Here is a 23,814-nt window from a genome sequence, read left to right as displayed (position 1 = left end):
TGTTGTAGGGGCAGTAATGGGTGTGGCTTCTGACACTAATAGGAAACATAGCCTCACAGCAAACTCCCTGATCTACTGGCTCTTAGAGTCTTTCCACCACTTCTTCTGCAAGGTTTCCTAAGCCTTTGGTGTGGGAATGGTTTGTAGATGTTTCCATTGGGATAACTCTGTTGAACACAACAAAATACAATGCAATCTGATCTGGAACACGATAACACCTTCCTTCTCGAGAGATTAGGAAGCAAGGAGACAGGTGGCTGCGGTACGTCATCAGCAGTTCTTCCTCACTTCCATCTATAGCCTGGTGCTAGCTAATTTAGCTCTGAATCTTGAGCAGAAACGAATGGCCATAATAATCACAATAATTACATGTTATATTAATTGATCGACTTTCCTGCAAAGAGTGCAAGGCGTTTATAGCCCTGCAGATGTTTCATAAGCACAGCCTCTGGTAATAAGGATCACAACGGGCCCATTTCTACACAATTTCCATATGGATACCAAGGCTTTAGACTCAAATGACCTGTGCAGAACGGAGATCAGGGTCTTCACACCTTCATGCCTTTTAGGAATAAACTCTGTAGTTTTGTCTCTAGGAATGTAAAGCTTATGTGGTGTGATAAATGAGAAGCCTTTTTAAATGACTAGTGAATGGATTCAGGTGACATAGCAGTCAATCAGCAAGTGCCTGCAAAGAGTATTGCGTAGCAGGGAACCAGCCTGAAATGTGTTCCCCCTTCCCATTTCTGTAAATGACACTCCTGAAGGCCAGCATTATATCTTGCCTTGAATGTTCCAATGAGCCAATATTATGACAAGTGATGAGGTCAGAGTGTTTTTAAAGTATAAGTGTTACTGTTGTTTAGACTGTTTTAAGGTAAGATAACTAGGAACTGGAATATTTTGGAAGATGATGTTTTTTAACTTATACATGCTTGGGCTAGAATTTTTCTGTATCAAAGGATCTGGAGTTTACAAACTGGTCATGTGTCATCATGTCTATTGTTGTGTTTTATAAAAAAGAAGCCAGGGATATGTTTGGTGGAGGCACAGTATGGTTGGTGTGGGGAAGGAGGGCCCATGCTGAGGCATCCCTTCCTCCTGAGGTACCAGCCACATGAAGGAATGTAGTATAGAATAGTTTATTTAGGGCATGGGAAGGGGAGTTGAGGGAGTGGGAGAGAGAAAGAGAAAGAGAGAGAGAGAGAGAGAGAGAGAGAGAGAGAGAGAGAGAGAGAGCGCGCTCCATGAGCACCACGTGGAGAGATGGGGGAGGGGAACGAGGAGAGCCAGGACAGAGAGGGAAGAGGGTAAGAGAGCAAGAGAGCAAGAGCAAGAGAGGAAGAGGATGAGGAGGCAAGCAACCCCTGTTATAGTGAGTCTGGCATATCTGGCTGTTGCCAGGTTACTCTAGGGCAGAGCCTAGAAGAAATGCTAACGTCTATAATGAATGTAATACAAGGCTTTGAGGTGGATCCCGCCTCTATCAACATGACTCTCTTTGATGCCACAGAAGCATGCGCACTAGCTCCCTTCTTTCCTCCACACACAACTCTGTCTCATTGAAAAGAAGTGACGTGGAAAAAGCCTTTTAGTGAACAGCTAACACATGACTGGTAACAAACATGCAGTGTATCAGCCCACTAAGACGAAAAAAAAAAAAAATCCAGTAAATCTCGCTCTCAGAGCTGCTCTTACCTGGTGGATTCCTGCTTGTAGATATCAATAATGTTTTCCACGAGCAGGTTCCTCTGCAATCCATAGACCCCATGTCTGTCTAACACCACCTCATGTCTGCAGGAGGGACAGCGGAAGCGGCCCCCCGATGCCACGGTGGTACCTCCTCTTGTGGGTAAGTACGGGTTAGAGGCCTGTTCTTGCCAAGCAAGAAAAAAAAAGGAACTGAGTAATCCCACAGACAGCCTTTTGGAGACTTATTTTCACTCTCTGACACTCCACACAATATGAACTCCTCAGAGCTTACTGTACCTGGTCCTGAACCACAGGGCCCTCCCTGGTCCATAGCCATCTCCAGGACACCCTGGCCAGCAAGAGCATTTTACCCCTGCGGTTCCCTAACCCAGAGTTCCAACCCGAAGCTCCAATGCTCAGACCTGAGCGGTAGCATTTTCAATTCTTAAACAGATTCCGTGGATCAGTTTTGTTTTACTATAAACAAAACAAATATGCTTCTAAGAATTAAAAACACAGCAGGACTTGTGAGGAGCAGGTTGACAATCAAACCTGGGGAAACAATCCAAATACACTAACAGTCTCAGAAAGCTCTCTAAGGGAACTGGCTTTGATCTCAAAGACTGCAGGAGACACGGACACTTCTACAGCTTCCAGATTCCAAACAAACCTACCTGGAAGATGTCACTGGCACACTTCCTGCACAGGTTGTGCTGGCAAGGGAGAATGACCACAGGCTTCGTGAACATCTCTAGGCAGATGGGACATATCAGTTGCTTTTCCAAGTTATCCATGGTCTGCTGCTCTTTGGAGAAAGACTTGTAATTCAGAGAAGTGCTCATTTCCTCGCCGTCCCTGTCCCTGAGTGTGCTGCCAAGGGAAAGGTGCTCCCGAACGGCTTCTGTAAGTGTTTCCTGGAAATAATTCCAAGGACCTGATCAAGTGTCCTTTATGTCTCTCTCTCTGTGGAGGACATTGTTCCAGGCCTGGCTCAGATGGGTGATGGAGCTGTTTTTAGCAACCCAAGGTCACATGACCCTGGACTGACTTGTCCATATAAGACAGTGACAGGAGGATGGATTCTGACAGGTGACAGAGAACAGGAGTCAACATTCTTGCCCTGGGGAGTAAGAGAGTGGGTGGGAAGGGGATTACAAGCCCCATTTAGCAGGGGTTATGAAGGGAGGGCAATCTGAAGCCCACAGTTGTCAACAACAAATGCAAATGTGCATGCTTAGTATCTGAGCCATGCCCTCGTGAGCACTTGGGAAGAACTTAGTGACAGGCTTCTGCAGAATGCAGCGCTACAGTGTAACTGTATAAGAAGCATTGTTTCTTCAGACAGCAGGAAACAAGCCACCCAAAGGAACATGGTAGCAACTTCTCAGGTGCAAGTAAGCAAAGCTTGTTCTGTAAAACTCCATCCTGATCTGAGCAGGGCAATAGTGTAAAGAGCCATCCATGATATCACATTTGTCAAGATTACAGTATAGGAAAATTCCAATTTAAGAATGCTTTCACCATAAAAGAGTGTGCTTAGACACTTACACATGTGTGTGTGTGTGTGCGTGTGCGCGCATGTTTACATGTGTGTGGGTGAACATGTTGTGCACGTGCATGTGGGGGACATATGGCTGCTATCAAGAATCTTCCTCCATCACTCTATATTATTCATGAAGTCAGGATATATCAAGTGAAGCCAACATTAGCCAAGAGGACAAGTCTGGCTAGCGTCTTGCTTAGGGGATTCCTCTGGTTTCCCTGAAATTACAGGTGGGCAGCCACAACCGGCAGGCATTTACGTGAGTCCTGGGGATCCGAACTGGAGTCATCACACTTGGGTAGCAAGGGATTTATCCACAGAGCCATCTCCCCAGACCTCTTTTTAAAAAAAAAAAATTAAGAACCAAAATGTTGAGTATGTGGCTCTCCACACACAACCCTCGTTAATTCTCTACCCACCCCACATACACCCTAAAACATAGAGACAATCTGTAAGAGTCTTTTTAAAATTAAGCTTGCTCTGTGACAGTAAGACTCACTGGGATAGCAACTGGCATGTGCATTGCACACTATAATTGCACTTCTCCACCTGTTGGAGGAAGATGCCAGTGCCTTTGATAGCTGCAGTGAATACTGTGTCCTATATAACTTCCCAATCTGCTCCTAAATGTTTGTGCATTTTAGCCTTCATCCAAGGTCATGTTTTAAAATGATAATATCCCTGGTAATTTCTCATATTCTTGGACTGCTCTTGAATCATGAACACAAATTCTGACATTTGCCAGGAATTTGTAAAAATTTTAATCAATATGTGTTGTATGTAAAACCTGGAATCAGATAAAAAGCAAAATAAATTTTATGCCAGTTTTTTTCCAAATAATGTGCAAGAGAATCCTTGTTATAAACAAAACTGAAAACATAGCCAGAGCCAGGGGTATCTGGGAGAGTCTAAGACATCAGCCCATTGTCTTCTAGTTCTGCCTAACTTAATTCCACACGGCATAAGCAGAATAAGAAAGATTGGGGGCCAAAATATCACAGTGACATCTAGTTGAATTTCTCAAGGAAACTATGTTCCACTAAAATCTTATGACCAGGCAGTCCCTTGGTCTATACAACTCCTGACACACCGATCTTCCAGGTCCTACAAGAAGAGCCAATTGAGCCCTCTGCAATTTTCTATGCCTTTTGCCACCCCAAGTCCTTATACTTCCCACATTTCTCCAAAGAAAAGATTATTCCCAGGTTCTGTCCAGTATCAGAATCAGTTCTGCAGGCCAATTCTTTGTTAAAACTTGCTACTTTGGTGCTGGCATTAAATCCTCTGACCAAAAGCATCTCAGACAATGAAGTTTCTTCCCTTGGTTGGTTGATAGGTTAGTTGGATGGTTTTTGGTTGGTTACTTGATTAGTTAGTCAATTGGTTAGTTATTTAGTTGGTTGGTTGGTTAGTTGTTTGGTTAGTTGTTTAGTTGGTTGGTTGGTTAGTTGGTTCACTGCTTTGTTGGTTCGTTTAGATGGTTCTATCAGATCGCATTCCATCATTTTGTGAGCTTCGGACAGAAATTCAAGCTACACAGCCTGAGTCAAGGCTGAGCTACAGGAGATGTTGTTCTAATTCTCATGCCAGTTTTTATGTGAATTTTTTAAATCTTATTTCTCTATGATTTCAAAAATCCAAAGCAAAACACACACACAGTTAGTGCAATAAAATGTAGGTCATTGTGACTGGCTGTGCAGTCTTGTTTTATATGCCTGGACAGTGTTATTTGTAAGCCCTGTTATCTAATAAGAAGTTATACAAATACATAAGGATCAGGGGGAAATTTTGGAGGAGTCTCTCAAAACTTTCAATATTTATGTAGCAATTGCAGTGAAGATGGGAATTCATGCCTCTTTCCTGATGAATTACACCCTGTCACCTCACTTTACCAGTTAGATTCTGTTTATAGCTGGCTATGGGGCTCTCAGCTCCATATATGAGATTAATTTCCAGGGGACTTTCTATTTCAGAAGTAAAAGCCCTTGAAATCTAAAGAAAAGTGCCTATCAGTCAGGGTTCTCCAGAGGAGTAGAATCAGTAGTAGAAGCCTTCGACGCTCATGTGTGTGCGTATGTGTAGTATTGTAAGAAGGCTTGGCCCGATCAGATGACATCATCAAAGGCTGTCTAGATGCATAATGCCCTTCTGAAGCCTAGAGGTCTGCAGAAACCAATAGGTTCTTAATGCAGAAGCTTGAAGTTCAGGACAAGAGAGACCAATGATGTAGTCTCAGCCCAAGGCAGAAGGTCAGGACGGCCCTGAAGAGTCACTAATGCAAGTTAAAGGCTAAAAAACTGAAGTCCAGTGTCTGGGAATGACAGCAGCAGCAAACACCAAACCACCCCAAAAGATCCCAGGGTGCCAACAACTTTGGATGCCCTTCTCTTCCTCTCTTTGTTCCTAGGCTCCAACTTCCCTCAATTCTGAGTATGTCTTGCCTATCAGTTTGAAGACTGACATGAGATTTGGCTCTAGAGACAGCTTCACAGCACACCCAGAGAGGTAGTTGACTGATATTCTAGGTGTCTTTAATCAAGTTAATGAGCAAGATCAACCACTATGGTCTTTAAACTAATAGTGTACTACTCATGACTCATTTGTCAGTGGGGCTGTATCCTGACAAGTCTATCAGTGTGTGACCATCAGGTCAGAGTTACACAAGCAGAGCTAGCAGAGGTAACTGGGCACTTGGGCTCTTTGGTATGTTTTACTGCTCCTAGACTACAAGCTGGAACAGCATGGTGTGGTGCTGAATGCTTCAGGCAATTATAGCTTAGTGGTAAAAGCATTGCACACCTGAAGTACAGCGGAAAAAAAATGGATATAAAGGATGAAAAGATTGGAAGCTGCTCTAGGTGAGATTGTGCGTTACTATGAAGCCTGGAACAGGAAGGCAGACTACTGTAGACTGTGCTGGACCTGTGCTCAGGGCTGCTCAATTTATAAATGGATGAATGAATAAATAAAAGTTACTTATTCAAAAATTATTTGACATTAGCTTACTGTAATTTTATAGTTTTTTGAGGTTTATTTTGCTTTGTATCCTGTACATGCAATACTCTCAGAGGCTAATAGGAGGTGTCAGATCCCCTGGAACTGGAGTTCATATGGTTGTTTGCCACCATATGGTTGCTGGGAATCCAACCTGGATCCTCTGGAAGAATAGCCAGTACTCTTAACTGTTGATCATCTCTCCAACTCAGTATTACTTTTTACCTTGTAAACGTTTAATTTTGTACTTTTGCTTGATAAACATTTATTAAACTCAGCTGTACAGCTGTAATAAACATTTATTAAATACAGCTGTAAACTAATTTCTGCATATTTTCATTATATAAGGCTCTTTTGTGTTTATCTGTATTTTATTCCTTTCACTGAAAATTAAGACATAAGTATACAACATCAATCTAGACTCCTCTCTAGGAGCATCACTACAAACATGTCCATAATGCACTATCAGTGTCGTTATAATCAGAGAAGTCACCAAGTGATGTAATCTCATGGGGCTATCAGTATATATACTAAAGCTCCATCAATGACTGAAAGTTGTGTGGCACATGAGTTGTACACTGAGGCAGGGCCTTTTGTGGAAATAACCCATTCCTTCTAAAAAAAAAAAATTCACTGAGTACTTACCATATGTTCCTATTGAACAATGCTCTGGGAATTGAAAGATTACAGAGATTAGGCTGCTGCCTGCAAGGAGCTCAATATGATAGAGATAACACATTCACATGTAGGAACCACATGGTGAGAAGGCACTAATGAGGAGTGCTAGGAATGAGGAAAGCTTCAGGGTTTGATAGCTTTGGAATAAATCAACTTGGAAAAGACACATTTGCAGAGACCTGGAGGCACAGGTATACAGGGAGCATCAGAGCTTTTAGTAGTTTGGCCTACAGTGAAGAATGCCTTACTGATGCATTGGCATTCCATGAATACTATACTAAAGGGTTGTTTCTTAAAAACTTACTAAAACCAGACACTAGAAAGTCATTAAAAATTTCTCTTGATAATGTTTCCATGAACTCATGTCTGTGTTGGTGGAGTGACCTTCCTGATGTGATGGGGACAGATGACAATGCAGGGGACTTGCTAAAGGCAAGATTGGCAACTTCCAATAGTTCAAATAAGAGGTCAGCAAGCCCTTGCACAGGGCAGTAGCAGTGGGAAGGACAGTAGGAAATGGACTCTGGGGTTATGATAGTAAACTCAATGGAGATGACTCGGATGTCTAGCATGGTCCACCAGTGCTGTTGCTGCAGGGGATGCTACAGTGAGTCAGCAGGCAGACTCTCTGGGTTCTGTGGCTGCCTCACCCTGTGCTATCAGGAAAGTACCGTCACCTAACTGGATTTAGATTGTGCCATTTACAACTGATTAGGGTTCATAAATAACTTAGCAGTATTTTGTCAGGAGCCATCATAGGACAAGCTAGTAACTAGCAGATGATCTTTCTGAGATAACTACCCTAGATTAAAATCTACAGTATGCAAGGCCCAGGAGAATCATTTTAAGAAAGATTCCTGCTATTGATATGCTTTTCCTGTTATAATTAAACATATATGATGATCACTATGTATTAGTCCACTCTTTTGAGTAGGTCTATGAAGATGTACTGTCTTGTAGTGGTGCTATATAGTCAAATAGATAACTTCTTAATTATTTATGATGACAATTATTTATGATGATCCTATAAGAATTCCTTACATATATCAGTGATTATTAAGCTCTTTTATAGTGGGACTGCTATTAGGTCCTTTCCTGATAGTCAAAACTGCAATGAGAACTCTGCCAGTCTCCGATTGTGTCACCAGTTAATTGCTTCTAGATAGGAACCAGACTTTCTACTACCCAGAGCACATTCCAAGAGGTTGTAAAGCCATTAACCAAAGGTCATTAAAAGTGAACTAGCAATTTATTATAGGTGCTAGGACAGATTATAGGTGCTGGGACAGAAAATAAAATCTTGAGTGAATTTATCTATACAGACATTTACTAATAACTTAGTCATGGTTTTAACTCTCCATGAACCTGTGCAACTGCGACAGGTGATGAACGTTTAGCCAGATAATTACTCGTACTGGATATGCATGTAAACATTCACTGTTGTAAACTTCTTATTCGATTTATAATTTGAATTTTATGTGTGAACTTGTGATGAAGTTTGACCATGTGATCATATATTCTGAAAGATGTATAAGTGCTGAGGACAAAGAGAAGAGTCAGAACTGAGCTGAAAAGAACTTTTATGAACAGAACACTTCTTAGACAAATTGGAGGAAAAGAATTTCCCTTATCCCTCTTTTTTCATTCATTCCTTTTCCCCCCTTTGTTAGAGAACTTTAATAGGAAACCTTTTACAACTTAGTAATACTACAATCACTTTTCAGAGTGTCCTCTTTTCTTCCTGAGGCTTCTACTAGCAGGGTGAAAGTTAGAACTATGCAGTTTCTGCTGAGATAGAACAAGGCCACATTATTTAATCCTCTGAGTTTAAGCTACAGGTGTCAATTGCCTAAGCCAGTAGCTTTTTACACTCAGAAAGAGCAAGAAAGGTTTTAGGACATTTTAGAAGTCCTAAATTACATTTTCAGTATAGTTAGAGAGCTAGAACTTCGAGAGACCCTCAGTCTTTAAAGCCACACTAGAGTGCTACTCTGTGTTGCCTCTCAACCTGCTCCAGGCCAGGAGGCTACAGGTATGGAGGAAATATCTCAGAAACAATATTACTGTTAATTTGAATATCCCGCTTCCATTATTGGATATATACTCAACTCCCAGCCTTCTTCCTTTCTATCTTCTGCTTCATTGGGCTATCTTTCACCTTTTGTCCCTGCAGACCACATGGGAAGCAGCTAGAACACCATAGGGATATATGCAAGCACTGAGTAATCTTCACTTTGCCCTCATCCTCGTTTTTCCATCTTTTGACTCTGCCTTCTTTCAAACATCAGCCATCTATGTGGCTGGTTTGTGTGTTGGAAGTGAAACACAGGGTGTACTCTAGAGAAGAGCCAGAATATTTAGTCTACTTCCAAATTCTTTGAAGTACAGGAGACAGAAACCATCCAGGACTACATATTTAAGGTCTTCATGGAGTTGTGAACACAACACAGTGGCCTGGAGGGTCCCTGGACTGTGTGCATGCTGCCCCTCCTTCTCCCTGCAGGCTTACCACACACACCCGACAGAGCCTGAAATCCCTCAATGACATGGGACACTGGGGTGGTAGAAGGCCTCATTAAGTCTTCATGCCTGAGTCTATCAAGGTGGTGGAATCATATTTAGAGAATCTTGAGAAACTGAAATTTCTAATTTCTGAAGTGAGTCTGGGGCAATGATGACAGTCTCCAAAAGCCTAGATAAGCGACTCAGAGTGTATTTGGTATTAATTGATGACTGCCACCAACCCCAGTAAGATCTGTGTGACAAGTTCCACAGACTAAGGTGATAGACTTCAAAAGAAAGAGTCCTCCTGGAACCGATTGTAAAACTCTTGGACAGAGAAAAAATATTGAGCCATAGTTCTCTTGACAACTTATCCATTTTATCTTTTTATTCCTTTTCCTATTTACAAGATGTTCCTGATAGCCTAGGCTAAGATCTTAAGTGAAAATAATGGGTCAAAAAACCATCCCTCGAGATAAAGTTGCTAACCATGACCTTATCTCTGTGAAAACCAGTGCTTCACTTTATAAATCATGTATAAGATAGTGTTGATAAATAAAAACTTTCTCAACCATAAAATTTTATATGGCTACACATGTGTTATAAGAAGTAGGCTTTAATATATTGTTTTAAAAAACCTTAAACAAAAAGATTAAAACAGTTTAAATTTATGCTTTAAAGATTTTCAAAATATCAGGTACTAGATGTTAAATTGAAACTGATCAAAAAAATTTATTAACGCTCTTAAAATTTTGCCACTAGTCTTAGATGATTTTTATATTTTACTGTGCCAAATGATTATTACAATATCACTATTTCACTGCTTCACTAAACACAACTTTTCAGAGTTGTAATATTTGTTTCTTTATACATAAAAACCCTTGTTTGAGAGCTACAAAATATACTCGGATTCAAACTGCCTGTGTATTTGTTTTTGTTTGTCACCGCCAAATCCTTACCCACCTAGCCTCAAGGACCCTCGTCCCAGGGACCCCCATGCCCAACTGGGATGGTCTGTGACAGATGACAGCAGAAAGGATTATGACATTCTCCTGCCTCTAGCCACCAGATCAAATGGAAGAAGGCTTCAGGGGCCAGGGCAAGGCAATTCTGACACTGACCACATGCAACTGAGCCACACTTGACACAAGAAGGACACAGGGCCTCATTTTAGCTCTGTCAGCAAAGTAGGTTCCAAGGTCACCTAAACTTCTGATCCAGTGGCTACATACTCAAGGATTCTCACTACATCTTCAGTTTGAAAAATTGCTAATGATGACTCATAATTCAGAAAAGCATTGTAATTACGGTCCAGCAATAAAAGCTAAATATAAAATGCCCCCTACCCCAACCACCCACTCGCCACTTCCCCACCCCTTCCACTCCTTGCCCATGTGTTTGACCCCTTGGATCCTGCCTGGTGGTGAGTCTTTGGAAAGTTGTGAAATCTTTAAGTCTAGGAGACGGAGCCTCACTGGACAGAACAGGTCACTGGTTGCAGGCCTGCCTCTCTTTCTGTTTGCTCTCTGCTTCCAGAGACAAGGAGTGCCAGCTACATGCTTCTGCTATGTCTTTCCCTCCACAACAACTGCTGCCTTGTAGAACAGCAAGCTTTCTTTTGGCAGGAATTTTGTCACAGTGATGAGAAAAGTAACTAATGCAAGTCATACATATATATATGTGTGTGTGTGTGTGTGTATAATAGACATTATTCTTACATTTTTTTAAGAGAGTAAAAGGAGAAAGAAGATAAAACTTAAGACCAGCCAGAAGACAGGACACACCAGGAAGGACTTGAATGGTAGTCTCCAGATGTGAACTTGCATATCCTCTGTAAGTGGCATGAAGATACACCATCCTCCAGGAACATAGATGTAAGACCAGACAGAGAAATGTTATCCAGGGAGCCTTACTCGTGCTTCTGAGTACAAATTTATCACAGAGGCATGCTGGGGTTGATTGCTGGTCATGTGACTAGCTGTAGCCCTCCTTGCTTCACAGAGGCCTGGCTGATACTCTGTGCCTCAGAACTCCAACATTCTAATCATAGGGTTACTCTAGCCATCCTGTTCAGTCTGTCCTGAGACATCTTATTAGCATAAATTATCAATGACATCATTCGGGAAATTCTAAGAATTTAGAGAAGGTGGGACCAGTGCCAAATTCTTTATCATTCACTAAAACCTCAGTATGATCTTCAGGGCTGGGGAAGGGAGACACTAAAATTATTTTTACTCCTGTTTCAGCACAATAAATAAGTACACACCTAGTTCCAGTCAGTCTGTATAATGCACTTCATAATAACTGTTATTATCACTGTGGCCAGCTGTGGCTGAGAACAGTTGTCCAGGGGTATAGTTGTCAGGATCTTTTTCCTATGAAAGTTCCAGCAGGACTTTCTATGGTGATGAAGATGTTCTATCTGCACTGTCCGACCTTTCTACTGAGTGATGAGAATGTGTATAGATCTAGACTGGAGTTTAATGTTTTAAATATATTAAATAAACTTACATTTTTGTGACAGGAAGCCATTTTGTTCACTGATGTGTTTAATGCCTCGGTGTTTCATGCCCTTAAAACACTTCCGATTATCTAAGAACAACCTGGTGCATTTCTTGTTAGACGATTGTGCAAAAACTTAGAGAGCACTGTCATTGATAAAGATGGACTTGAACATGAACCAGAAAGGGATGGAGACAGCTCTCCCTCCATGCTGCATGTGCTTTATCAGGCTCTCCTTCTAGGGAGACAGCAGATGCTGAAGCATCAGGAGACACAAGCTGGACTTGATGTTTGTATCCTTGGTGACAGTGAGTGACAAGGACCTATGAAGAATCCAGAAGCCTGTGAGGCCTAGGCTGGAATTCTTCTGGCCTTGGCCTAGGGGAGCCTCCTCTTTCTTCCTTTCAGTCAGAGCACAAGGTAACCAGTTCATCAGAACATGTGCACCCGTGTTTACTTTGGTTGGTCCCCAAACTCCTGTTTCTTCATCTCCCTGTCTGCTCGTTTTCCCGAGCATCCCTCTCCACTTTCATGCTGCATGTGCTTGATCACGCCTGCCCCTTCCTAAGTCCCTGGTCTCTCCTCTGTGGGCCTGGTTCCTAGTTTCATGGCTTATACCCACACTCATCCCCACAAATACACTCATGTGTAACATGTGTGCGACACATGTGTCATTTGTCTTCTGAACCATTGTGGTCTCATTTAATATGAGACTCTCCAGTTCTATTTTACTAAAAAGTCTTAAATTGAGTTTTAAGCATCATTTAATTTAAGTTTATGTTTAAATGACCACATGTGGTGAGTGGTTTCTTATTGGACAAACAGCCCTTGAATACAAAATTAAAAAAAAAAAATCTTGGGGAAACTAAAGTATATATCAAGGATTCTCCAACAGGAGCTTGGCGAGCACCATTGGGAGACTGTGCTTAGAGCTCAAATATAAATGCCCATTGGCTCCAGATGGTTAGAAGAATAATCAGAGATTTACTCCAACTTTCAGAATAGGTCAGAAAATTCTGGGGATAGGAGGAATTTGAGGCATTAGTCAAAAGTGGTAACATTTCTCAGCACTCCAGAGTACCTAGGGGACTTTTATTTATTCCTGGCCCCTTCTGTCTCATCAGTACAGGCCCTTGGCTTCAACAAATATATGTTCACCATACAAAATAGGATTTATGGTCAGAGATGAGGTGAAACCAACAGGAAGTATTAGATACAGCTGTATTAGCTATTTTGCTTATTGTTGGGATAAAATACCTGATGAGAACAGTTTAAGGAGGAAAGGGTTTACTGTATTGACAATCTGAGAGGATAATCTATCATGACAGAGAAGGTGTGGAAGCCGGAGCAGCTCTGGCAAGGTGTTGGGAACCTAGGACAGCTGGTCACTGAATCATGGTGAGGAAGCAGGGGGTATCTAAATGCTGGTGCTCAGGGAGCAGGGGGGATCTAAATGCTGGTGCTAACACTTTTACAGGGTGTAGGACTCCACCCAAGGGAATGGGGAACAGAGCTCCATATTCCATGGTTGGTCTTCCATTTAGTTAAATCCATCTGGAAGTGCCTTCACAGACATGCCCAAAGGCTTCCTAGGAGATTCTAAAAATCAGTCCTTTGGCAATCAAGATCAACACAGACTGAAAGAAAACCAGGAATTGCAAGGCCAGTCTTGCTTCTGGCTGAATATCTTGTACCCAGTAAAATCAAGGAAGTTATGACTGATTCCATCATTAAAACAAAGAAAAGTACAAATAAAACAAGATAAGAACACCAGACGATGTGAATGCTGGAGGCACTGGTGAGCCCTGAAGGAGGGGGCTTAGGAAGAAAGGACACACACACACACAGGCCATGGCTTGCAGCATTGATTAATTCTCCTCCAAATTACTTTAATCCCAGAACAAAACAAAACAGCAAATAATTAATCTTGGGTAAACCAAGTGTTCTTGGTGTGTGGGCAGAGATGTGCTAGCTCTGCATGTACGTGCATATGACAGCCAGACACTGATATCAGCTGCCATGAGCTCTCATGCTCTGAATCTTCTGAAGACAGGACAATTGCACAAGCTGACTGGTTAGTGAGCCCCGGGACTCTTCTGTCTTCATGGCCCAGCACTAGTGTTGCAAGTGTTTTTATGTGGGTGATTGAGCCAACTCCTGGGCTAAAAATGTTAGTAGTTTTCTGCAGTACACATCCATCCGTCCTCCTCCCCACAACTATTATAAGCAAAATACACTACACATTCCATAAAGAAGGCTACACTTTATTTGAAATTTAGATGAACTGGGTTTGTTCCAGGCTCTGCTGTGTTCTGCACAACTTGGCCCTGGAAACATGACTCAAGGGACACAAGAATGAAGAAATGACAGCTAGAAAAGCTGTGTGGGGGCACCTATGATACAATAAATCCCCCCAGAAAGTTCCTGTGTATATCACAGAGGGAAGGGGCCAACTCCTCCAGAGAGAGGCCTCTGAGAAGCAGCATCCTCAGCATGCACACATCCAGAGGCAGGAAGCTATGGTTGACAGTTTCTGCATACACTGGTTTTAACTAAAGGTCAGTCACTCCTCACTAGTTCTGGGAACAGAGGAAAGCTTTGTCATCCTTGTGAACCTCACCTGGGGTAAGCTTTTTCCTTCCTTGGGTCTGCTACACTGGGGTCCTTGACACAGATTCCATGTTAACAATATACTGTCAGCTGGGGTTTCACCTTCTCTCCACAAGGCTTGGTAGATCACCCAGATACAATGGCTCTTCCTTTGGTTTCCTATAGCCAAAGCTGTGGTTTTAAAAACAAAAAACAAAAAAAAAAAAAACACTTCCTAAAAAACATGAGCGCCTTGTGCATTCCTGTTTTCCCAGTGTGTGGGAGGTAAAGCCAAGGCCACACCCCATTGAAGGCCAGTCCAGAGTACACAAAACCACCACCCCTTACAGTGACAACAGAGGCAAGACCCTCATCCTGAGAATTTCTGCTTTTATGTATTAATCTTAAAAGTTACTGAGAAATAAACCAGCCCTAGCCCTCATCTGTGTAGTAAGATCCCAGTTATTGCCTACTCAGAAGAGCCCAGTACCTGATCAGAAACTCCACTGGTCACTTGCCATGTTGCCTCTGCTCATTGGGTCTGTTACAGTTTTTCTTGCTACCTGGCAACAAGGAGTTTAAACACATGACTTTAAATTTTGAATGAGAAACGACATTTCATAAAGATAAAAACCACAAGGAAGGGAGTAATTTCAAGTGCTTTACGCGCTGGCATTTCTTGTATTAAGCTTATTGCAAACTGTTCCCTGGAAGCTGTGTATTATCTTGATAATGACTCCACCTTCAAAGCTGTTCTTCCTAGATGTCACTTCATCGCAAAGATCTTTGAGAAAATGTGTAAAAATTAGCATACCGTACTTTCTTCTGAACATCTCTTGGCACAATTTTTGTTGTTGTTGTCGGTTTTTGTTTTGCTTTTGTTTTGGTTTTTCTGTTTAGCCCTGGCTGTCCTGGAACTCACTCTGTAGACCAGACTGGCCTCGAACTCAGAAATCTGCCTATCTCTGCCTCCCAATTGCTGGAATTGAAGGTGTGCGCCACCACCACTCAGCTTCTTAGCTTTTTGGCACAATTTCTGTGCTAGAAATACCCAGTGAGATGCCCAGCAAGTGGTCCCATCTGACGATGTCACCAGGCTCTAATCCTCCTTAGCACCACTGGACCCACACACCCCTGCCGCCATGTTCTTACAAGTTCTTAGTAAAATGCCAGTGGTTACTTTTACACATACACTATTACATGGTCATCCCATAATGTGTTTAACCACATTCTGTATTTTCAGTCTTGGTCTACTTCCCTGGCTTGGGAAAGCCCAGCACCCCTTTTCTGCACCGTCGTATGTGTTTAGACAACACCTATGCAAACATTCCACATAACTCCTCGGGGCCTGCGGGTGTGGCATGTTCACCAGGCCTCTTGGTACTGAAATCTGTCCCAGGCTCTGCAGTGTGCCAGCAAAATACCAGGCCGCATTTATGCCTCTCATTCCCCTCCCCTCCCCTTTCCTTTTCGGCTTCCTTTTCCTCCATCCCCATCCCCTTCTTACTGATAACAGCTGTGTGTTTACTGTGTTCCAGGACCTCTGCTAAGAGATTGAAATTCTATCTTAAGTGAGAGGAAGTGCCACACGGCCATCCTGCTTTACGGAAGATGAAAGGGAAACAACCCAGATGTTGAGCACCCTGTCCATCGTCCTACAGAGACAACACAAGCCACTGGCTCTCACTGCCCTCGTGACTAACCTCTCTGTGACCCAGCCTCCTGATTTCCACATCTGAACCTCTGCGCTTCCCTGTCTGGATTGCTGACCTCAGGAAGTGACTGGATTCTGGTGCAGATACCATCCCTACTATCCGACTTGACACTCCTTTCTCTTTTTACCACATACAGTTACAGGAATTATTGTTATTGTTCACAAATAAGATTTAAGTGGCAGAGCACTGTGGTGAACACCAGTAACCCCAGTTCAGGGAAAGCCGAGGAAGACAGTGAAGAGCTAGAGGCCTGCACATTCTGCTCTGGCACACGCATACACGCACGCGCACACGCGCACACGCGCACACACACACACACACACACACACACACACACACACACACGGCACTTGGGAGGCACAGGCAGCTCAAGCCCAGCTCCTGAAGCCTTTGAGAGAGGCCTGGTGAACATGCCACACCTGCAGGTCCAGAGGAGTTACTTGGAATCTTTGTAAAATAAGAAAAATACATAATTTTATGTAGGGGGATATATTTAAGTGACTTAACGATTCAATCAAAAACTTTATTGAAAATAACAAAATAGGATTAAAAATGGAAAGATAGAAAGTGGAAGACAGCTAGAAATTGCAGCAGATTGTATACACTGGAAACAAAAGCACACAGGTTGCCCAGGACTCTAAAATGTACAAAGGAATTATGATTTATTATAATCGTCAAAAGGCTAATAATTCTGCCCTTGGCTGAAGTATATGTGTGTGCGTGTGTATGTCTTTTAACGAGGGAGCCTAAATCGGACCTTTTTTTTTTTTTTTTTTTTTTTTTGGTTCGGTTTGGTTTGGTTTGCTTCATTTGTTCGTTTGTTTTAATTTTCAGTTTACCCTCTGTGAAGGTCCCTAGTCTACGCGATGCCCTACAATTTCTTCCTGGAGAAGACTAGAGTCCCATACACTTCTGAAGAAAATCACTCCAGCGCCCCACCACCCTTAGGCCTCGTCCCCCGTGGAGCCACACAGTCCCGGACCCTCAGCTTAGCCAGGGTTTAAAGCTGGGTCCATTTCCGGGTTTTGCTGGGGGGCGGTGTTACATACCGGTTAGATGCATGCCTGGAAGTTTCGGACACCACATAAAATACAAGGTTGAAATTCATCTCGCTGAGTTTTGCCTACTGTCTTTCGGCTCCAATTGAGGTGTATAACAATTAAAAGAAAAACTACATAAATGCAAAGACAAAAAAAGGGAACTGGAGGATGCGGGCATCGATCCCGCTACCTCTCGCATGCTAAGCGAGCGCTCTACCATTTGAGCTAATCCCCCTCTGCCGGCATCTGGCCTTTATGTGCTCCCCTAGAGGAGAAGCAGCGCACTGCGAGGCATAGAAATTTGTTATGAACATGCTTCATAGATAGGATTAAAAGGTAAAGGAAAATATGAAGCTCTTTCCTTCGAGCCGGAATCGAACCAGCGACCTAAGGATGCCCACAGCCACAAGCCTACAGTCCTCCGCTCTACCAGCTGAGCTATCGAAGGGAGCGGCAAAGTGCTTGGCGGAAGGGCTCCATAACACCACGTCACTGCTGCGCGCGGCCGGGAAAAAGGTCGCCCCGGTGCGTGGAACGCCGGCTCGCGCAACCGCACACGTGAGGAACCGACTTAATGGTAGTACACCCGTACTCTGGGACTGGTCGGAGAGCGCTCTCACTATGAGGTCGCAAAAGGTTGACGAGTACGGAAGAATACAGAGAAAGTCCTCGAACCGCCAAGATGGTTAGCGAGTACAGTGGCTGAGAGTGGGGCCCTGGGCAAGGCCGGTAAGTCATAGAAAGCATGGAGAAAATATTACTGTCTCCTTCGAGCCGGAGTCGAACCAGCGACCTAAGGATGTCTCCTAACCGGGGAGTTAGCTACAGTCCTCCGCTCTACCAGCTGAGCTATCGAAGGGACGTAAGGAACATTTCTGCCCCTTGACATTGAACGCATCTCAATCAGGAGTTCGGGTGACAGAGGGAGCTGCGCATGCGCACTAGTCAGGACTCCAGACGTTAGGGGCGCGTGTCGTTCTACGCATGCGCACAGCCACCGTTTTGCCTCCCGCAATCCTCAGCGGCCTAGAAAGGACCCTAGCACAAAGTCCTCGGGAGGCCCAGGCTCTGGTTCTCTTTCTTCGCCTGGCCTGCCTGTGTCACCTATGCCCTTCTCACTATGAGACTATAGAGAACGATCTCATGCTGTCATCTCGAAAGCCCCTAGAGCAGCCCATGTTAACGGGCCAGTGGCGCAATGGATAACGCGTCTGACTACGGATCAGAAGATTGTAGGTTCGACTCCTGCCTGGCTCGAGCTTTTGGCCCAATAGTGTTGGGCTAGCTCAGTACTTATAGCAGTTTGCATTAATAACCAGCCTGTCCCTGCTCCTGGCCCCATCACCCCTCTTCAGGCACGTGGTGCAGGGCCATTCATTAAAATACATTTTTGACATGGTTCTGAAGCGTTCAGAAAAATATTTTATCTAAGTGGGCCATTACTTGGCATTTTAAGACAGTAAAATGATGTGATTGTCTCCATATTCTGATAATGCGCCCACACAATTGTTGGGGAGGCATTTTGTTTTGTTTTAATCCACACATCGACTTGGGTCTTTTCATCAAGTCAGGTGTTTGAGCCAAAGGAGCTAGGTGGGTGTTACCATGCCGACGAGATAGCAGCTGGTATCTTTAAAGTTGTTTAGTGTTTTTCAGGTTTAAAAAAGGAAAAAAAAAGGAAAAAGTACCTTTATGGAAGTTGGAGGAGTGTTGCTTTCCTCCATGTAAGTTCATAGACAAACCAAAGAGCCGCTATCATGTTCTTAGTTCATTTTCTTATTTTGCAAGGGTAGGAAACCAGTGATGATTATCAGGTCATCGTCACAGCATCTTTGCACTGTGAGAGACACCATCACCCTCAAGCAACTTAAGAGGAAGAAGCACAGGGGACCAAGAAGTGGGGGATGATGGTGGTTTCTTTTATTTTTTGTCTCTTATTACAAAATTTCACGTGAGCTACAGACACAGTCACACAGGGAAGCCCTAGGAAATGGAGGCTATAGTGTCAGGAAGGCTTCTTCCTCAGTGCCTTCAGCTCCTTTTTCTCTAGGGCCAGAGGGCTCCCCTACAAATCGCTGAGCTTTATGGATACCCCAGTCTATCCCTGAGACTCCTTTCCAGTCCTCAGGCTAGACTGCAAATCTCTCCCTTTTCCTGGCTGTTTTTTTTTTTTCCCCATAATATGTCAAGAGAACATTGTGTGGTAGTGCATATGTGCATGCAAGCATGCTTTCCCTTATTCCTCTTTGAAAAAATTTTATATATATATGGAGTGGGAGAAGGAGCAGTAGGAAGAGAAAGACAGGGAACCATTGCCACCTCCAAAGCTATAGGAGGTACAGTCACACCAGAGACTTTATATAATGCTTGGGAGTTCAAAAACAAATGAGATTGTAGAGACACTCAGAATAAAGAGGGCGAAGCCTGCATCCAGCACCTCACAAAGACAGAACCTTTGCCTGGAAGAGCCTATGGGATGCAGACGGGGACTGGGGGTGGGGCAGAGCAGAGCCTAGTAGAGGTGGAAAGAAAAGGAAGCGCTCCAGCCTGACTGCACTCTCACAGCGGGGCATCCTAGGAGCTCTTGATTAGATACAGTATGCTCTTCAGCCCTTCCCAGTAAATGAGAAAGCCCACTTGTCTCTTAAATGGGGAAACAACACCTTAAATAGAAGAAAGTTCAAATGAAGCAAATGGCCCAAGAGAATTAAAAATAAGATGAACAGAACACAAGTATGTTTCAAAATGCTTATGGTTCTCCTCTAGGAATCCAAGAAGGTATTGCAACAGTGAATCAGAACACGGGTAGCAAAAGCATCAGAGAGCAACTGAGTTCTTAAACCCTAAAACCAGGTCTGCTCAGGCAAAAAAAAAAAATTGTACGTCAGACACAGATGATGACCAGATGTGAAGATGTAAATCAGAGAGCACATATCTCAAAGCACATCAGACATTGGAAAGCAAAAACATTATAAAAGTGAGAGCACGGAAAAGAGATCCAGAGAACACAACTCCCGAATACATGTTCTAGAACACAAAGCAGAGACAATCGGGGAGCAAAGGGGCCATCCATGAGGACTGGATAAAAACAGCCAAGGCTGAACACAGGCTGCTGAAATGTAAAACCCTTGGAGGCTTTCACCAATGAGGGCCCAACAAAACAAAAGACAGCAGCCTTGAACAAGAATAAGAATTGGTCTGTAGCCAGACCTAGCAGCAGCACACACTAGAAGACAGTCGGACAGGGCCTTTCTGTGAGAAGACAACTTTGAGACAGAACTGCCTACCCAATCAAATAGCCCATGTGAAAGCAGAAAGGTCAAACTTGCAGGAGGCTCTGTGCTTGTTTGAATGAGAATGACCCCATAAGCTCAATATATTTGAATGTTTGGTCCACAGTTGGTGAAACTATTTAGGAAAGATTAGGAGGTGTGTCCCTGGGCATCAACTTTGAGGTTTCAAAAGCCCTTACCATTCTAGGTGGATCTCTCCTTTCATCGCTCCCTGCCTCTCTTCCTCCCTTCCCCAATGACCCACCTGGTGGCTATGTCACCTTCTTTTTACCATGATGGCCATGAACTAACCTTCTGAAACTGTAAGACCCAAGTTAAATGCTTGCTTTTACAAATTACATTGTTCATTGTGTCTTACTACAACACTTGAAAATTAATACAGTCTCTACATATTTTTCTGACAGAAAATAAGTATAATTTGAAGATGTCATACCGACAAGTTCTCCAGGCAGATGGATCTGAGAAAGAATTAGAATACACATCTTAATGTATACATTTTTAATGTAGAAATGGAGAGGGGGACCTGGTACGAAAACATGTAGTGATGCTGAGTTGACAGCTTCTGCCAGCACCTTTGGTAGTTCCAAAGCAAGGACTGCCCTTTAGAAGAGACCCAAGAAGGGCAGAAGCAGGGGGGCCCTTTGTACCACTTCCTGGTTCAAAGGCTGGTAACCTCTGGAGGATCCAGAACATCCTGTTAACTACTGTACTCATCGATGGACAGTGACTCCTTTCCTAGCAACAAAATTCTACGTCTGCCACAGAAGTACTTCTGCAAAACAAAATATCCAAGAAACAAGAGCACATAGTACTTAAGGGAAAAAAAGAGAGAGAGAAAACCAATCCAGCAGCTGGATGACAATTCGTCTCAGGCTGACAGCTGCTGTTATTGGGTATTATTTTCTCCACTTAAGAGTTCAGATGTCTTGGACCCCAAAGTAAAATTGGCAGGTAGTAGTGGGTCTTTAAGAGGGTCTTACCTGGTAGGAAGCTACTAGGATCTTGAAGCACGTCCTCGGAAGGGTTGTAGGACCTTGTCTCTCCTTGACTTCCTGTTTTACATATATGCTCCTTAGCTCTAACTGTATACTTGACATAACCTAGAATCACCTGGAAAGAATTGTCTAGATCAGGCTGGCCATGTCTGTAGAGGATTGTCTTGTTAGTGTGAGAAAACCTAGCCCATTGTGGTATCATTCTCTAGGCAGGCTACAAGTAAGCGAGTAAACAGACCGGTTTCTCTCTGCTCTTGACTGTAGGTGTGATGTGAGCAGCTGCCTCAAATTCCTGTCTCAATGATAGACTGTACCCTGGAATTCTTAAGTCAAATAAATCCTTACTTCCTTAAGTCGCATTTTGTCTATATTTTACTACAATAAGAAAAATAAAACTAAGCATCTCACAAATACAAAATTTCTCTGTCACTTACTATAATCACTACAGCCAGAGACCATATGTTGTACAGGACTATCTTTCAAGCCAAACTGACACCATCTTCAAAAGTCCCACCGGGCTTGCTCACTAAAGATCACAGCAGCTAAGGCTCCCTCTCAGAAGGATGAGTGGGTGAGAAAAGCCACCATGTAAGGGTCTGAAAATCTGTGAAAGTGTAGGACCCCCAAGAAAGAGCCCCCCACTCAAGTCTCGGGACGCAGGGCTACCCAAAGAAACACGAGAGACTTCCTTGAGGCAAAAGCATGAGGTAGCTTTAATGGCGGAGCTCCAGGTCGATATGTATCACACAGGAGAAAGAGGAATCGACCACGGGGCTTGGAAGCTAGGGGTTTTTATAGTAAAGGGGCTGGGGCTGAGGAATTGCTGTGGTTACACATGATTGGTTCATTCAAACATCAGCAACATGATTATGAGTCAGCAGAGTAGTACGTGCAGGCCGGGGTGTATAAGGATTCTAAAGCCGGGGGCTTCTCTGAGTTGACAATGCATCTGGTTAATATTTCAGCTTTTAACTGTGCTCCCTATAGAAAGGGGGGGGGTGAGCAGGAGGCGCCGGGCTATTTGACATACATTACATGAATCACAGGTCTCAAGTTTTATTTCCTTTCAAAAGAACACCCCAGACTCAGATAGTATGCAAAGAGAAAGAGCATTTAGTCTGCAGAAACAACCAATATGTGAATGTCAACCATTCTCCAAAATGGCAAACCCGGACAAAGGTGCTCAGGCATTCTTAAGGGAATTGGAGGAACTCTCTAGAAGGAATAGGTATTCTAAAGTTTCATTGGTGGGTGCTAGGGGGTCACAGGTCTGCATTCTATGATATATCATTGTTGGTAACTAAGAAGAGGGGGCTGGGGAAGAGGGGGAAGGGGAAGACCCACACCCCAACAGAGTTCCAACTATGCTCTGGTCAGTCAGGCGTAGGAGGGCTGCTATCTACCTTCCACTCATCCCTGGGTGGGCATCTAAGCCTCTGACTGACTCTTCCGGGGTGGCAAGGGGCAGCCCTACCTGGGAGTCCAAGACCTACTTTGCTAAAGTACCGGGGTTATGGGAGAGAGGAAAGAGGGAAGAGGTTCCCAACACAGGTGAGAGTGGGTGCAGAGGATCTTGAATGGAGCAAAGGAAGGCCTTCAATCTGGAGATTAGAAACGGAGAAAGCCTGTCTCATCCTCCAAGTGGGCCTTGATGAGCAGAGACATTCAATGGTTTTAGTGCTTTATTGTAGAAAGGCGGGGGGGGGGTAGAGAAAAAAAGTAAGAGGGAGAGAAAAGAGGAGAGGAGAGAAGACAGAGAAGAGAGAGGAGTGAGGACAAAGACAGGAGAGAGCTGGAGAGAGTGAGGAGTAAGAAGTAAGAGAGTGAGGTGGGACTGAACAGTAGAACCATGGCCTGAGGATGGTTATCTGATATAAATGTTTCTTCTCTGAGGCCTCTTGTATGCAAGCCTCTTATGCTTAGGGCATTGGACAGTACCTCTGGCAGAACATTTAAATGGCAAGTGAACAAAGAGTACAAGATTGCAAAATCCACAGCACTCAGTAGCATGCAAAGGATGGCTGTTTAGAGTTAGAGAACTACAGGAAAAAGACAGTGTTGCTGTCTTTTGGCAGCAATATGCGTCTGAGAACCTGATAATGGTGAGGATAGTGCTGTCCTGAGCACGGGTTTACAAATAATCTTGAACAAGTAAGTGAAGGAATTCAGAAGATGCTAACCCCAAATCTGCTGCTTTGATATACTGCTTGTCTTGAGCACGAAGTACCTGAGAAGATCTGCCTAAAACCAAGCATACTATTTCCTAAGAGA

General features: G+C 43.5%; 1 protein-coding gene, 1 long non-coding RNA gene and 4 other non-coding genes across 9 annotated transcripts in view; 1 reads left to right on the top strand and 5 right to left on the bottom strand.

Annotated features, from left to right (window-relative positions):
- Positions 1-2,807, bottom strand: part of Trim55 (tripartite motif containing 55) — a 48,872-nt gene extending 46,065 nt beyond the window's left edge. For all 4 annotated transcript variants that reach the window (XM_021158626.2, XM_029475363.1, XM_029475361.1 and 1 more), the window contains exons 1-2: positions 2,367-2,807; positions 1,699-1,871 (exon numbers count right to left, since the gene is read on the bottom strand). In XM_021158626.2, the coding sequence (XP_021014285.1) occupies positions 1,699-1,871; positions 2,367-2,534 (341 nt within the window). In that variant the 5' untranslated portion in view covers positions 2,535-2,807. The remainder of the gene's footprint in view (positions 1-1,698; positions 1,872-2,366) is intronic.
- Positions 2,808-14,529: 11,722 nt separating this feature from the next.
- On the bottom strand, positions 14,530-17,406 carry LOC115030622. The gene is made up of 3 exons (XR_003836214.1): positions 17,265-17,406; positions 14,991-15,063; positions 14,530-14,692 (listed from the first exon to the last, which is right to left on the bottom strand). It is a non-coding gene; the product is annotated as an uncharacterized LOC115030622 (long non-coding RNA).
- An 11-nt stretch (positions 17,407-17,417) lies between these two features.
- On the bottom strand, positions 17,418-17,490 carry Trnaa-agc. The gene has a single exon. It is a non-coding gene; the product is annotated as a tRNA-Ala (tRNA).
- A 124-nt stretch (positions 17,491-17,614) lies between these two features.
- Trnay-gua lies at positions 17,615-17,703 on the bottom strand. The gene is given in 2 exon segments: positions 17,615-17,650; positions 17,667-17,703. It is a non-coding gene; the product is annotated as a tRNA-Tyr (tRNA).
- Positions 17,704-18,020: 317 nt separating this feature from the next.
- On the bottom strand, positions 18,021-18,114 carry Trnay-gua. The gene is made up of 2 exons: positions 18,078-18,114; positions 18,021-18,056 (listed from the first exon to the last, which is right to left on the bottom strand). It is a non-coding gene; the product is annotated as a tRNA-Tyr (tRNA).
- Positions 18,115-18,439: 325 nt separating this feature from the next.
- On the top strand, positions 18,440-18,512 carry Trnar-acg. Its single transcript has one exon. It is a non-coding gene; the product is annotated as a tRNA-Arg (tRNA).
- The last annotated feature ends 5,302 nt before the right edge of the window (positions 18,513-23,814 follow it).

This window comes from Mus caroli, chromosome 3 (assembly GCF_900094665.2).
Source record: "Mus caroli chromosome 3, CAROLI_EIJ_v1.1, whole genome shotgun sequence".
NCBI classification, from domain to species: domain Eukaryota; kingdom Metazoa; phylum Chordata; class Mammalia; order Rodentia; family Muridae; genus Mus; species Mus caroli.
The sequence above is the reverse complement of the archived record's forward strand: the minus strand, read 5'-3'. Positions and strand labels throughout refer to the sequence as shown.